Source organism: Diceros bicornis, chromosome 23 (genome assembly GCF_020826845.1).
Source record: "Diceros bicornis minor isolate mBicDic1 chromosome 23, mDicBic1.mat.cur, whole genome shotgun sequence".
In the NCBI taxonomy this organism is placed as follows: Eukaryota; Metazoa; Chordata; class Mammalia; order Perissodactyla; family Rhinocerotidae; genus Diceros; species Diceros bicornis.
In genome coordinates this window covers 27,672,441-27,685,924 of record NC_080762.1, presented here as the reverse complement: position 1 = coordinate 27,685,924, position 13,484 = coordinate 27,672,441, and the positions used below count along the sequence as shown (strand labels likewise).

Below are 13,484 nucleotides of genomic sequence, written 5' to 3'. Positions count from 1 at the left end.
CCATTAAAAAAGAAGAAAAAGGAGACATATACTGCTCTAGGAACTGGCTGATTTTTAAGAAATTATTTCATGCTGTAGATAAAAAGATTCTCTAAACTAAATGGTATACATACATACATGTACTCTTTTAGTCTTATTTGACTTGCCTAAAATCTTTGTAAAATGAAACCCCTCATAGAAATGAACTCGAGATCCAGTGATTCCACTTCTAGGAACCCATGGCAGAGTAACACTCAACCAAGGCTCCATCTACAAGGTGTTCACTGCAAGAGCATTCGTGAGAGCAAAGAAATTGGAGAGAATGTGGAAACTAGTTAAATGAATGACACGTGCTATGGCATACTATGCAGGCTTTAGGAAGAGAGAAGGTGCTCTTTTTTATGGATAAGGAAGAATGTCTATGACATATTATTGAGTAAAAGAAAATTGCAGATCTATATATAGTGTAATCCCATTTTTGTAAAAAAAGAAAAGCCTGCGGGGCTGGCCCCATGGCCTACTGGTTAAGTTTGGTGTGCTTCACTTCAGCGGCCCAGGTTTGGTTCCCCGGGAGCAGACCCACACCACTTGTCAGCAGCCATGCTGTGGCAGCGACCCACATACAAATAGACGAAGACTGGCACAGATGTTAGCTCAGGGCAAATCTTCCTCAGCACAAAAACCAAAAACAAACAGGAAAACATGTATGTATATACATCTGAGTGTGACTACAAGGTCTGGAAAATGCAGGAGTGACAGTGGTTACCCCTGAGTACAGGATGGCAGGGAGGAAAGAGGGACTTTTACTTTTTCACGTTGTACCTTGGTGTAATGTTTGATTTTACTTTTTTCCCCCAATGGGCATCTATTGCTTTTGGAGCCCTTTGCCGCCCCCTCCCCCTCCCCGACTGAAAACAGAGTCATCGCCATGGCCTAAGGAGCAAAAGTCACCTGGGAGTTGCTGAAAGTCACACCAAGCTGGTGTGAGAGCCTGGATTTACTCCTGACGCCAGTCTCACCTTCCTCTACATGTTCTTATGACTAAAACAGAAAAACAAAGAAAGCTTAGTAATAATGCTCCAAAAGTGAATATGGCATTTGGCTACAGAATCCACAGCTCCCTTCCCCCAAGCTTCTGAAGTGTCAACACCGTATTTTAGAGCCGTAATGGTGAATCTGTCTAAGGATTTCCCTAGAATCGTGGCACGTTAGGGCCTGAGAAATAATAGGTGCTGACTACCTGATTCGACCCATAAGGAGACTGAGGCAAAAGGGAAAAGTGGCTTGCCTGAGGCACCTGGGCCTCTGGAATGATGTTTTGGGTTCCTCTTTGTCATTCCTACCAAAGGCCCAACAGGTTTAAAAAAAAAATCGGACTCCACCAAAGGGTGGAATATACAAGGTTTGTGCTTCAGAGTTGTGTTCGTTTAAATTTGCAGGCCTGGCTTCCAACCTCACCCTTTAGTCCTCAGCAGCGTAGCTCTCTTACTCAAGAGGCCTCGCGTGGGGCTGGCCCTGTGGCTTAGCGGTTGGGTGCGCATGCTCCGCTACTGGCTGCCCGGGTTCAGATCCCAGGCGCGCACTGACCCCCTGCTTGTCTGGTCATGCTGAGGCAGTGTTCCACATACAGCAACTAGAAGGATGTGCAACTATGACATAAAAAAAAAGGAGGAGGATTGGCAATAGATGTTAGCTCGGGGCCAGTCTTCCTCAGCAAAAAGAGGATTGGCATGGATGTTAGCTCAGGGCTGATCTTCCTCACAAAAAAAAAAAAAGAGGCCTCACATGTCCCTAGTCTGGGTTAGAGGCCCCTACTCTGCACTGCTGTGGCACCTTGTTCCTTCTCTGTCATAGGGACTGTTAGGGACTGAATTGTGGCCCCCTCTAAATCCATGTGTTGAAGCCCTACCCCCTCATATACTCAGAATGTGAGGGTATTTGAAGACAGTGGCTTTAAAGAGGTAATGTTAAATGTGGTCATATGGGTGGGCCCCGACCCAGTAGGACCAGTGTCCTTATAAGAAGACGGAGAGACACAGGGGTGCACCCACACGGAGAAAAGGCCGTGTTATGACACAAGGAGAAGGCACCACCTGCAAGCCAAGGAGAGAGGCCTCAGGAGAAACAAACCCTGCTGGCACCTTGATCTTGGACTTCCAGCCTCCAGAACTGTGAGACATAAATTTCTGCTGTTTAAGCCACCCTGTCTGTGGTACTTTGTTATGGCTGCCTGAGCTGACTGATACGGAGACCCTGCTCACATGAAGCTGTAATTGTCTTTTTATCTGTTTACCTCCCCAACTAAAATGTAAACTCCCAGAGGGCAAGACCGTGTTCAAATGCTCTGTCTCCAAGGACCTGAGACATAGTCGATTCTCATCAAATAGCTGCTGAAAGAATACATGAACTGTTGTTAGATCTCAGATGTTCCATTCCGCTTCCTCTTTTTATAGATGAAGAAACAAAAGCTCCAAGGTTAGGAGCAGGATGGCCCCTAGTCTATATGAATGGTGCCTCCTGGAAGTGTCCCTGTTCCACCCATGCTGTTATAAGGGAATAGCCCAAAGGCAGGCAGGTAATTCATGGCAGGATCTGGGCCATGTGCCAGAACCCCCGACCTCCCAATCCAGGGCTCCATCCACCATACTACACCAACTCTGGAATAATATCACGCAGCTATAAAGTTCCTTCCATAGTCGTCTTAGTCTGCTCAGTTAACAAAGTACCATACATTAGGTGGCTTAAATAACAGAAATTTATTTTCTCACATTTCTGGAGGCTGGAATTCTGAAGTCAGGGTGCCAGCATCGTTGGATTCTGGTGAGAGCTGTCTTCCTGGTTTGCAGACAGCCACCTTCTTGCTGGGTCCTCACATGGTAGATATAGAGAGAGCAAGCTCCCTGGTATCTCTTTGTATAAGGGCACTAATCCCGTTATGAGGGTCCCACTCTCATGACCTCATCTAGCCCTAATCACCTCCCAAAGGCCCCACCTCCAAATACCATCACATTGGGGGTTAGGGCTTCAACATATGGACTTGGGAGGAACACAAACATTTAGTCCATAACAACAGTGTTTTCAGATTTTGTCATCCTCTCTGCCCTTGATCACAGACCTGAGAGAGGTAGAATAGGCACATCACCTCCCCCCACCAATCCCTCCCATTTTTAACCAGTTGAGAAAAAAATAATGTCCAGAGAGACTACAAGGTGTGTAATTCATGTCTTCATTTAACAAATAATTATTGCAGGCCTATTATGTGACAGGCACTGTGCCAGGCTCTAGATGCATAACTGGCAATTGGCATGATCTCCATTATACCCTAAGTACTAAATCTTCTGCTGTTTCCCAATTAAGTCTAGTTATTTCCCAACTTAATTGTTCAAAACATCAGTAGTGCTGACCAGAATAGAATTTAATCTTTTCCTTTCAGAAAATTCCATTCTACTCTAAGACACAAAGGAGTGCTTAAGCATCCCTTCCTGTTCAGGCTGGGCATTGCTACTTCCTCTGCCTTTGCTTGCAATGCTACTATAGTCTCTTTGTCAACTCCTATTCATCCTTCAAAGCCCAGCCAAATGTCTTCTCCGTTGTGAGGTTTTCACCATCCCCCTTCCCCAGAGAGGTAGTAGCACCCAGGTCTATGCTCCCACAGTGCTCTACTTATACCTTTATTGCAGACAGCCCTCATCGCAGCCTAACTGATATCACTCCATTGCACTGTTTGTTCGTGTCTTCCATGATGCTCTTGTATGGGACTCCACAAAGCCTCAGAATGCTTGTCATCCCTCCTGTTGCCTTCTGTGGGTACGATCTCAAGTGGCTCTTCTTTGCTATGACTGTGACACATGCACTAGACTGGACTTGGGGCTGAGGCTTGAAATATATGTAGCCATTCAAGGCTGCACGTGGACGATGCCAGACGTTGCTGGTGGCTTGGTGCCAAGCCCTGTTCAATAGAGGACTCTGAAGTAGATGATGACAAACCCCTACAACTGAATCTTTTAAAAAGTATGCATGTTGGGTGGTGTTTTTCTTTCCTAGGGCTACCATAACAAAGTACCACAAACTGGGTGGCTTAGAACATCAGAAACTTATTGTCTCATAGTTCTGGAGGCTAGAAGTCCAAAATCAAGGTGTTGGCCAGGTTGGTGCCTTCTGAGGGCTGTGAGGGAGGATGGGTTCCAGGCCTCTCTCCTAGCTTCTGGTGGCCTCAGGGGTTCCTTGGCTTGTAGATGGCATTCTCCTTGTGTCTTCACATGATCTTCCCTCTGCAGTGTCTATCACCATATCCAAATTTCTCCTTTTTATAAGGACACTAGTCATATTGGATTAGGGCCCACTCTCATATCCTCATTTTAACTTGATTTCTGCCAAGACCCTATTTCCAAATAAGGTCACATTCACAGGTACTGGGGGTGAGGACTTCAACATCTTTTTGAGGACACAAGTCAACTCATAATTGACTTATGTGGGAATTGGTGGGGAAAAGAGTAGCAAGCTCCCCTGGACTTAGTCCTAACATCCCAGAAGCACTGGGCCACAGAGTGAATGTTCTGCTGACAAGGTAGTTTCCTCTGCTATAGCACAACTCCAAGGATGCTTGCAAAAACCTCTGTCATTGCAAGAATCTGCCTTCCCTTTTACTTCTAAAGAATGCGCCTAATTTAATTTTGCTGCTCCTTGGGGACTCAGCCATTCGCATTCATATTTCCATCCCTCCAGCCCTGTCATTGTTCTGCAGAGAACAGGTGGTGATAAATGCTGGTGCACTTGCCAGCTGTAGAGTGCAGGGCTTATGAAGTCGGACAGACTTGGACTTGAATCCAGACGCCAACATGTACTAAGTGTGCGATTTTGGAAGCTGCTGGAGCTGTCCCATTTCCTTATTCACAGCACGCGGCAACCGCACCCTACAGGGCGGTTATAAACGAGGCAGTTCTGGGTGGCACTAGTACAGTGGCTGGCATAAGGTTAGTTCAATAAAGGAGAGCTGTTATTTTTTATTGGTTATGAATGAAGTGAACAAACTGTTGAAATAACTAGCCCAGGCACAAAACAGTTAGAGTTTTGAAAAATACATTTCTAGTTTAGCAGCAAAAGCACAAAGGTTCAGACAACCAGTCTCAAAGCTGTCTGGAAGACACCTGTAGAACACCACTTTAAATTCAAACTCCACCCAGAAAGGAAACAAAATACTACCATATAGTTCTAAAACGTGATGGTCCCCAAACCACAATTCTGATGTTCAACCTCCTTACCCCACCTGTAAGGAAAGGAACAATGAGTCCTGCCATTTTTTTCCAGGACAGGTTCTAGTAGTCCCTGTCACGTGTGCACACTGGTGCCACTAGAGCCCTGAGCTGAATGATGAAGCCGGTGAGAAAGCATAGATAGTGCCTGCAAATCTCAGCTGATACATTTGTGTGTACGAAACAACTATTTTTATAATTTACTTTCTGTTTTGAGCCCCATCCTTGTGGGGTCCTTCCCAACACCAGGGGGCTTCCAGGGGCCTCTGCCCTTCAGGCCTCTGCCCACATGGGTTCTTGCTGAGCTGTCCATCATTCCGCTCGCCATGCCCTGCAGGCAGAGGCTCTGCCGTGCCCAACCGGGGACATGGTCGTCTCTTCTCTTCGCAAGGCTGCCTAGAACAGGGATGCGTGATGCGAATGCCTGCAGGGAGCAGGCAAGGAGAGTTTGTGAGTGAGGCAGGCGGTTTGCCTATTAAGCACATTGAGAACATTCTTCACTTTTACAAAAAAAGTACACTAGTTCCTGTATTTCTTTCAACATGAGCCATCTTCAGTCTATCTTTTGTTTCCCCATTTATAGAAAAAAATCTTAGGTAAAGGGAAACATCCTCTCCTGTCTGGAACACAGCAGTGCAAGTGTCATGATGGGTGGCAACTAACCCTTGGCCTCAGCATAGGGATACAGCAGGGACTGGTGGGGACCCTGGCAAACTAGGGCACTGATTCCTTCTCTAAGGCAGGCAGCCATTTGGTGCCACAACAGGCTCAACCCAGTATAGCCAAATCTGCCAATTATTCAAGAGAAGCCCAATCCCAGATTTTTATGTGAAGTTGCCTAGATTTTTAATGCTGAAATTCACATGGCCAAACAAAGTCAGATCGAGCCCACAGGCATCTAGCTTGTGGTCGCAGCCCATAGCCACCTCTTCTCCCAGGGCAGGCTGCCTCCCAGCCAGGCTGCTGCAGAGCCCATGAGGCAGCTCTGCTCGTCCCCACCACCCTGTCCAGGGTCCTCCTCTTCTGCCCAGGACATTCTGCCCATGGCTCAACTCTTCTCCCTACTGGGGCTTAAGCTTTTAGAAACAAAAGCTTGAGGGTGATTTCAGCTTTCTGCTCCGTCTCAGCTTTTCACTAAGACAATAAACCCAGATGGGAATATCTGCTTGGAGGCAGAGAAGGGAAAGGGGGAAGTACCAGAAGAAAAAAATATAGATTGTCTCAAAACTTTTATCCTGACACACATACTTACTGAACATATTTGATCCAAGGTTATCTATAAAACAGTTTCAGAATTTCTCTATGCTGTGGACTCTAAGGAGGATCTTATATGAAGGAAATCCCAATTCAACCAATCGATCAGATTCCATTTTCCTAGTAAAATATATGTATCTAGCACAGCGTCTTCTTAATAATATTGTATGATGTAACATTTACTTTTATTAGTATAGTACCTTGTTTTCTTGATTCTGCCATGGGCAATTTCTGAATTCAATAATAAGGTTTTTGAAAAAATATGTAATACCTTGAAGGTTTATCCACTGAGTTCATAGTAAACACATGATACTATTACTGAGCCATCATTGGTTTAAAGGACTAACGTTATTCCTGAGCCATTACTGGTGTAAGGGACTAAAGCAATACAACCCTTGTGCTCTGGGGAGATGATAAATTTGGGAGCAGAAAGTTCAGACTCAAATTACTTTTGTTTCATCATCTTCTTTGGTGGTGGGAGAGAGATGCTGGTCTCACTGAGATACTGATTTGAGTGGTCAGGAGTGGGGCACGAATATTAGAAATACACCAGATGAGAATCCTTCAAATAAACGACCTTATTACCCTCCTGACCTCTATAATCAGCATGGAGCAAAGAGGACTAATTGCCCTTTAGAACCCGAGTGTGTGAGTTTGAGGGAAAAGGGGCCAGAGGAATCCAATAATCCACACTACCTGCTTCTTCCCTCTGAATATTTTATATTAGAGCAGTTTTGGGTTACTTTCCTCCAATAAAATTAAAAACATTTTTTTTAAAAAGGAAAGTATTAGCATCAGCAGAAATAAGTGGCATATGTATGGTGACAGGGAGAAACTCATCAGTTTTGGGACAGACATGGCACTTAGGTTGTGATTCTGTAAGACTCCAACATTCGGTATTTTCTGAATTCTCTTTCTGGAGATACTGAAGTTTTCAAATGGTATATATAATAAAATATATTACATCTGAGTTGATATCTAATGATTTAATAACATTTAAATATTAAAAAAATTAAGACATATGAAATGTACAGCTTCTGTAGCCATGCCAAGTCTTCATGAGATGCTTGCTGCAATCCTAGCTTTCAGTAAGTAAACTTTGTATTTGTGGAAAATGCATTTATTCAGCCTTGACATTGGGTAAGTAAGTAAATTATTTTAGTGCCAAAGGGATCTCTAGTCTGGAATATGTGAACGTGTTTTCCCAATGCTTACATTCCCGGCGAATTCTTGCAGTGACAGAATTTGGCTCATATCAATTGTAGAGAGAGGTGGGGGAGACCATTTAGTACCTAAATATAGGGCTGAGCACCCATGCAGTTGGCAGGAGAAGGTGAGACCTCTTTGGAAGATGGCCTGACCAGCTTTCATGTGACAAACGCTTTCAGAATTAAACAAATATTTACTGAACAACTACAACTGCAAAGCTTTGAGTCCTTTGCGGAATTAAGGAATGGAGAAGCAAGGTCCCTGTCCTCGCAGAGCTTTCAGTCTACCTGAAAAATCAATCATGAACCCTGAAAACTGTAACATAAAGCAGAAGGTGGCACCAGAGATGCCCAGAATGCGGGTAAGCGAGGGAGGAGCTGGAATAGATCAGGAAGGTTCCACGGAGAAGGGAGCTGTACTGGGAGCCCACGGGAAGGCTGAGTGGGATTCTGACCCACCCAGGCTGGATGAAGGGCATTCTTAGCAGGGAAAACTGTAGGCAGCAGCTGAGGGAGGAAACTGCAGGCGATATTTGGAAAACTATAAATAGCCCTTTTGGGTAAAAAACAGAGAGCCTTGAAGTTAGAGGGCGGGCAGAAGTAACAGGTAAGGTCAGAGAGATAGGTGGTAGACAGATTAAGGCCTTTCTCTGGTCTGTGCCACAAATCTCCCAAAACCTGACACTCAGCTTGGTGCTTGACTATTTCATCGAACATAAACATGACCTCTGGCAGCCACAAGCCAAGAAGACCCTGATCCCAAACCGCTACTCCTCTGCTCTCAGCAGCACGCGTCTCTCAGACTGCCTGTCCCTGATTCCCTTTTAGTGACCCAGCCGTAACTCAGAAGCGGGAGGATGCCAGGAAGAGTGATGGGCACAGAAACAGAAACATAACCAATAGCTGACACTGCCCCCTCTACAGTCTTGCACCTCCATGCAGCTTCCAAGAAACCCAGTTTGTGTGTTCAAGAGGCGCACCTAAGAATACTGGAGCAGGGCCACATGTTTATACAAGAAGGAAAAGCTGCCCTCCCCCACCAAACTGAGAAATCTAACAAAGAAATAGGCAAACTAAGATTTTCTGAGGCTGCTGGGTAACAAGAGATCATCCACAAAAGGCAACTGTAAATTTAAAATCTCATGGCATTCATGTAATAGGGTTGACATTCTCTGGATGAATTTTCCACCTTTGCATGTCTTCTCTTTTTTTTCCTGCTTGAATTTCAATTAGTCTCAACCTAATAAAGGCTTTTTATAGCCAACCAGAAACACTTGCAGTAATCAAAGGCTCTAAAATAAAAAATATAGTGCTAGCAAGTTGTAAGCATTCAGGGAATCCTTGATAAGCACAGTAAAACTCCATGATAATGCACTCATCAGAAATACAATTTTAGATATAACGTAGAATTGGCAACTGGCTCCCATTCCCTGCCTGGCCCCTATTTGAGAACAGGACAGGGATAAGGGTCAGGGGTGGGGGTTAAAGTTCTATGTTGGGGGTGGGGATGGGCGTCTTGGAGAGAAGGCCAAGGTCACGAAGGTGAGGAAAATGCATGCAAACTTGTTTCAGAAAGAGAGGAGGTGAAGGATGAGTCTCTGGTCCTCAGTATTCTCCCAGCTGAATCTGAACCTGGCCAACTAACTGGGACATTTCTGGAACAACTGATGCTATCCTGCTGCCTCTGGATTCAGAATTGTCCCCAACAATATTTAAGTTGGAGCCAACCACCACCACCAGGTGGCACCAAATCACAGCTGAGCAAGGTGTGAATTTAGATAGGGCAGCTGGACTCCCAGAATTCCTCACTCCACAGTGGTCATTTTGTTGTTAACCTTACAAAAAATTGGGACCTTACATTTCACATGACTGAATTCTTTGGATCTCACTTATCCAATTACAGTAGGGTTTTACTGCATTAATTTATGATAACCAATAATTGAGGCAGGTACTCTTTAGTAGTCTTCAGTAGACTAAAGACCAAAGGAGACTAAATTACATATTATGCTAATTGTTTTATATATCTTCAACAAACTAGGAGGTATAGTTTGAATAATATGAAACTATTGTTTTTATAGGTCAAAAATCGTCAACTACTGGGGCTGGCCCCATGGCGTAGTGGTTAAGTGCACGTGCTCCACTGCTGGCGCCCTGGGTTCGGATCCCGGGTGCGCACCGGTGCACCCCTTCTCAAGACATGCTGTGGCGGCATCCCATATAAAGTGGAGGAAGATAGGCACAGATGTTAGCCCAGGGCCAGTCTTCCTCAGCAAAAAGAGGAGGATTGGCATGGATGTTAGCTCAGGGCTGATCTTCCTCACCAAAAAAAAATAAATAAATAAAATTGTCACCTACTGACATTTTCATAGTTCAACTCATAGTTATTATTAAACTACTCCTTGGGTGCTGAGTTCTATATATACCTCATAATTTGAGCATATTAATTATATTATTCAAAATTTCAATGTGTATTTTATTTCTGCTGGATCCATTTCTGAAAGATGTAGTTAAAATCTTTTAACTATAACTTGATTTACTTCTCCCTACAGTTTTTTCAATTGTTCCTTTGTATATTTTGAGGCTGTATTGTTAGGTGCATACATGTTTTTGATGGTTATATCTTCTTGCTCTATTGTTCCTTTTATCAGCATATAACACTCTTCTTTGTCCCTTATATTTTTTTGCCTTATATTCCACATTGTCAGATAATAAGATTCTTTTTATTTATTTATTTATTTATTTTCTTCCCAAAGCCCCAGTAGATAGTTGTATGTCATAGTTGCACATCCTTCCAGTTGCTGTATGTGGGATGCGGCCTCACATGGCCGGAGAAGCGGCGCGTCGGTGCACACCCAGGATCTGAACCCGGGCCGCCAGCATCCGAGCGCGAGCACTTAACCACTAAGCCACGGGGCCAGCCCAGATAATAAGATTCTTCTTCTTTTTTCTTTTGGTTTATTTTTTTTTTCCATCTTTTATTCTCAACCTTTCTGTCCTTTTAAGTTTCTCTTTTAGACACCTCATTATTGGATCTTGCTTTTTAACCCAATCTGAGAGTCTGTTTTTTAGGTGGTAAATTTAATTAATTTATATTTATTGTAATTCATTCTAAGTACTTATTTCTGCCTTTTTATTCTATATTTTCATTTATTATACATTTTATACTTCTTTTCCCCTTTCTGCTTTTTTTTTTTTTTTACTGAGGTACAAGTACATATAACATCATATTAGTTTCAGCTGTACAACATAATGATTAGATATTTGTACATATTGTGAGATAATTACTGCAATAAATCTAGTTAACATGTCACCATACATAGTTACAAAGTTATTTTTTCTTGTGATGAGAACTCTTGGCAATTTTCAAATATGCAGTACAGTATTATTAAGTACAGTCACCATGCTGTACATTACATACCCATGACATTTATTTTATAACTGGAAGTTTGTACCTTTTGGCCCTTTTCACCATCTCCTCCCCTGCAGTCCCCCGCCCTGCCTCTGACAGTCACCAATCTGTTCTCTGTATCTATGAGTCTGGTTTTTTTTTAGATTCCACATATAAGTGAGATCATATAGTATATGTTTTTCTCCCCTTTCTGCTTTCTGTTGGATAGATTTTTTTTTTTTTTTTTTTTTGCTGGCTTAAATGTTGAGCATTCCAGTCTGCCTGGACTCTTTCTTACTTCAAAGCTCATGTTCTGTCTGTTGTACCACACCAAGAATAGATGCCAATGGAACCTTAAAATTTTGTCATCTACACCACTGGATGTAAAACTGGAGTGTGCATGAGAATTACTTGGAAGCTTATGAGAAATGTTGATTCCCTGACCTCACCTTCAGAGATTCTTGCTCAGTAGGTCTGAGTAAAGCCCTGATTCTAACACAAGTCCCTGATTTTGATGCAGGTGGTTCATTGACCACATTGTGGGAATACTGTTCCCATCCAATCCCATAACTTTCCAATGGCAAGTTTTACACTTGTCTTTGCCCTTTATTTATTTTTTTTAAAGATTTTATTTATTTATTTATCCCCCAAAGCCCCAGCAGATAGTTGTCTGTCATAGCTGCACATCCTTCTAGTTGCCGTATGTGGGACGCGGCCTCAGCATGGCCAGAGGAGCGGTGCGTCGGTGCGCACCCGGGATCCGAACCCGGGCCGCCGGCAGCACAGCGCTCGCACTTAACCGCCAAGCCACGGGGCCGGCCCTGTCTTTGCCCTTTAAACATCACTTTTTAAAGATATACCCCGGGGTGGGCTCTAATCATCTCCTTTCTAGACCCTTTCTTACCTTATATTGTCCTATGTGTTATAACAAGTCTCTAGACCTACTTTCATAATCTATATTCTTCTAATTAGAGTTTGCAATTCATTGCTCTTTTACTGTGACTCTATTTGACTTGCTTGCTTCATTATTATAAAAACTTATGTTCTTTAATAGCACTTATTGAACGAAACCTCTGTAATCGGTGCAGTTTTGGGCACTCAGCAGCCACTTTACTAGGAAGCATGACTGTCTTCATTTCTACAAGAAAGGAAGGAGAAACTTGGGGAATTTGCCTAATATCACCTTCAACGGAGAAGCTAGTATTTGAATGCACATTTGTGTATTTGTTATATTCCACTGCCTTCAAAGAGAATCTGATCCCAAGAAGCCCACAGTGTAGTGGAGAAGACACAAATAATCTCAATCTCGGGTCATCTTTGTATCCAAGACAATGTTTTGCACATCGTAACACTTAAATGTCAGTGGAAAGAAAGCATGAATTTATTCTGGTTTCTGACTTCTTTCTCTATTTATGGTTTCCAAGCCAGGGAAATCACAATCTGGTAAAACGAAGAAGCAGCAAAGATGGCTGTTTGGGAAAACACGAAATTGGAAAAAAACAGAAAGAAGAGCCTATGTCATACCGTGAGTTTCTTCCCCCGAACAGCGACTGTAACAGGTCATCAAAGTCCCATTATGTGAAAATGTCAATTATAAACTAGGGCTACTTTCATTTTGTACTCTTCTATTTATTTTTCTAATTAATTCAATAAAAGTTTTTACGCAATACAAAAATGTAATACTCTTTTCTCCTTCCTGTACTCAGTTTTAGAATGCTGATGTTGAACATAATAGAGCAAGCAACTATATGTAATTGTAGAAATTATTGTTTGGAATTTGCATATGGAATACACACCTTTTACTGCCTCTGGCTGGCATTGTGAACTAGGTTATAAATAGTACAGCTGACACACTGCAAACAGAAAGTGCTTTTTGATGGGCACATGCTATGAATGGAAGAAGTGTTCAAACACATTGTTTAAGTTGGAAAGCTTTCAGTAGAACTAGCCAAGGGGGAATGTGGTTTATTTCCTAATCATAGCCTTGCTTAAGAATCCAATCATATAGAAAGACTTATGGTAAAGCTTCCTAAAAACTGATATTTATGCTACTATTTGGGTAAATAAGTGATACATCTAGTCTATAAACATATTTTAATAGTGTTGATGAGCACTTTTAAGAAAATTGAGTGTTCCCTTTGGATTAAATAATCTCTTACTGTGTGTGTGTGGAGAGGCAAAGGAAGTGACAGGACTAAGATAGAGAATTGGAGAGTGCAGTTTATATTTATACCACTCTTGAAGATAAAGCTCACACTAGGTCATTTTGCTGAAATCATCTACTAGAATTTGAAAATTTAATAACTATTTGAAAAACTTTAACTATTGAGACAGAACAAAAATATGCCATTCATTCTGACTGTCTGATCATAAAAATTATAATTAATAGTGTTTTATATTGCT

General features: G+C 42.6%; 1 protein-coding gene across 1 annotated transcript in view; it reads right to left on the bottom strand.

The window, feature by feature from the left end:
• Positions 1 to 4,980: 4,980 nt before the first annotated feature.
• PDSS2 (decaprenyl diphosphate synthase subunit 2) overlaps positions 4,981 to 13,484 on the bottom strand; it is a 288,128-nt gene continuing 279,624 nt past the window's right edge. Inside the window, exon 8 of the mRNA XM_058566522.1 lies at positions 4,981 to 5,655. Coding sequence (XP_058422505.1) covers positions 5,425 to 5,655 — 231 coding nt within the window. The 3' untranslated portion in view covers positions 4,981 to 5,424. The remainder of the gene's footprint in view (positions 5,656 to 13,484) is intronic.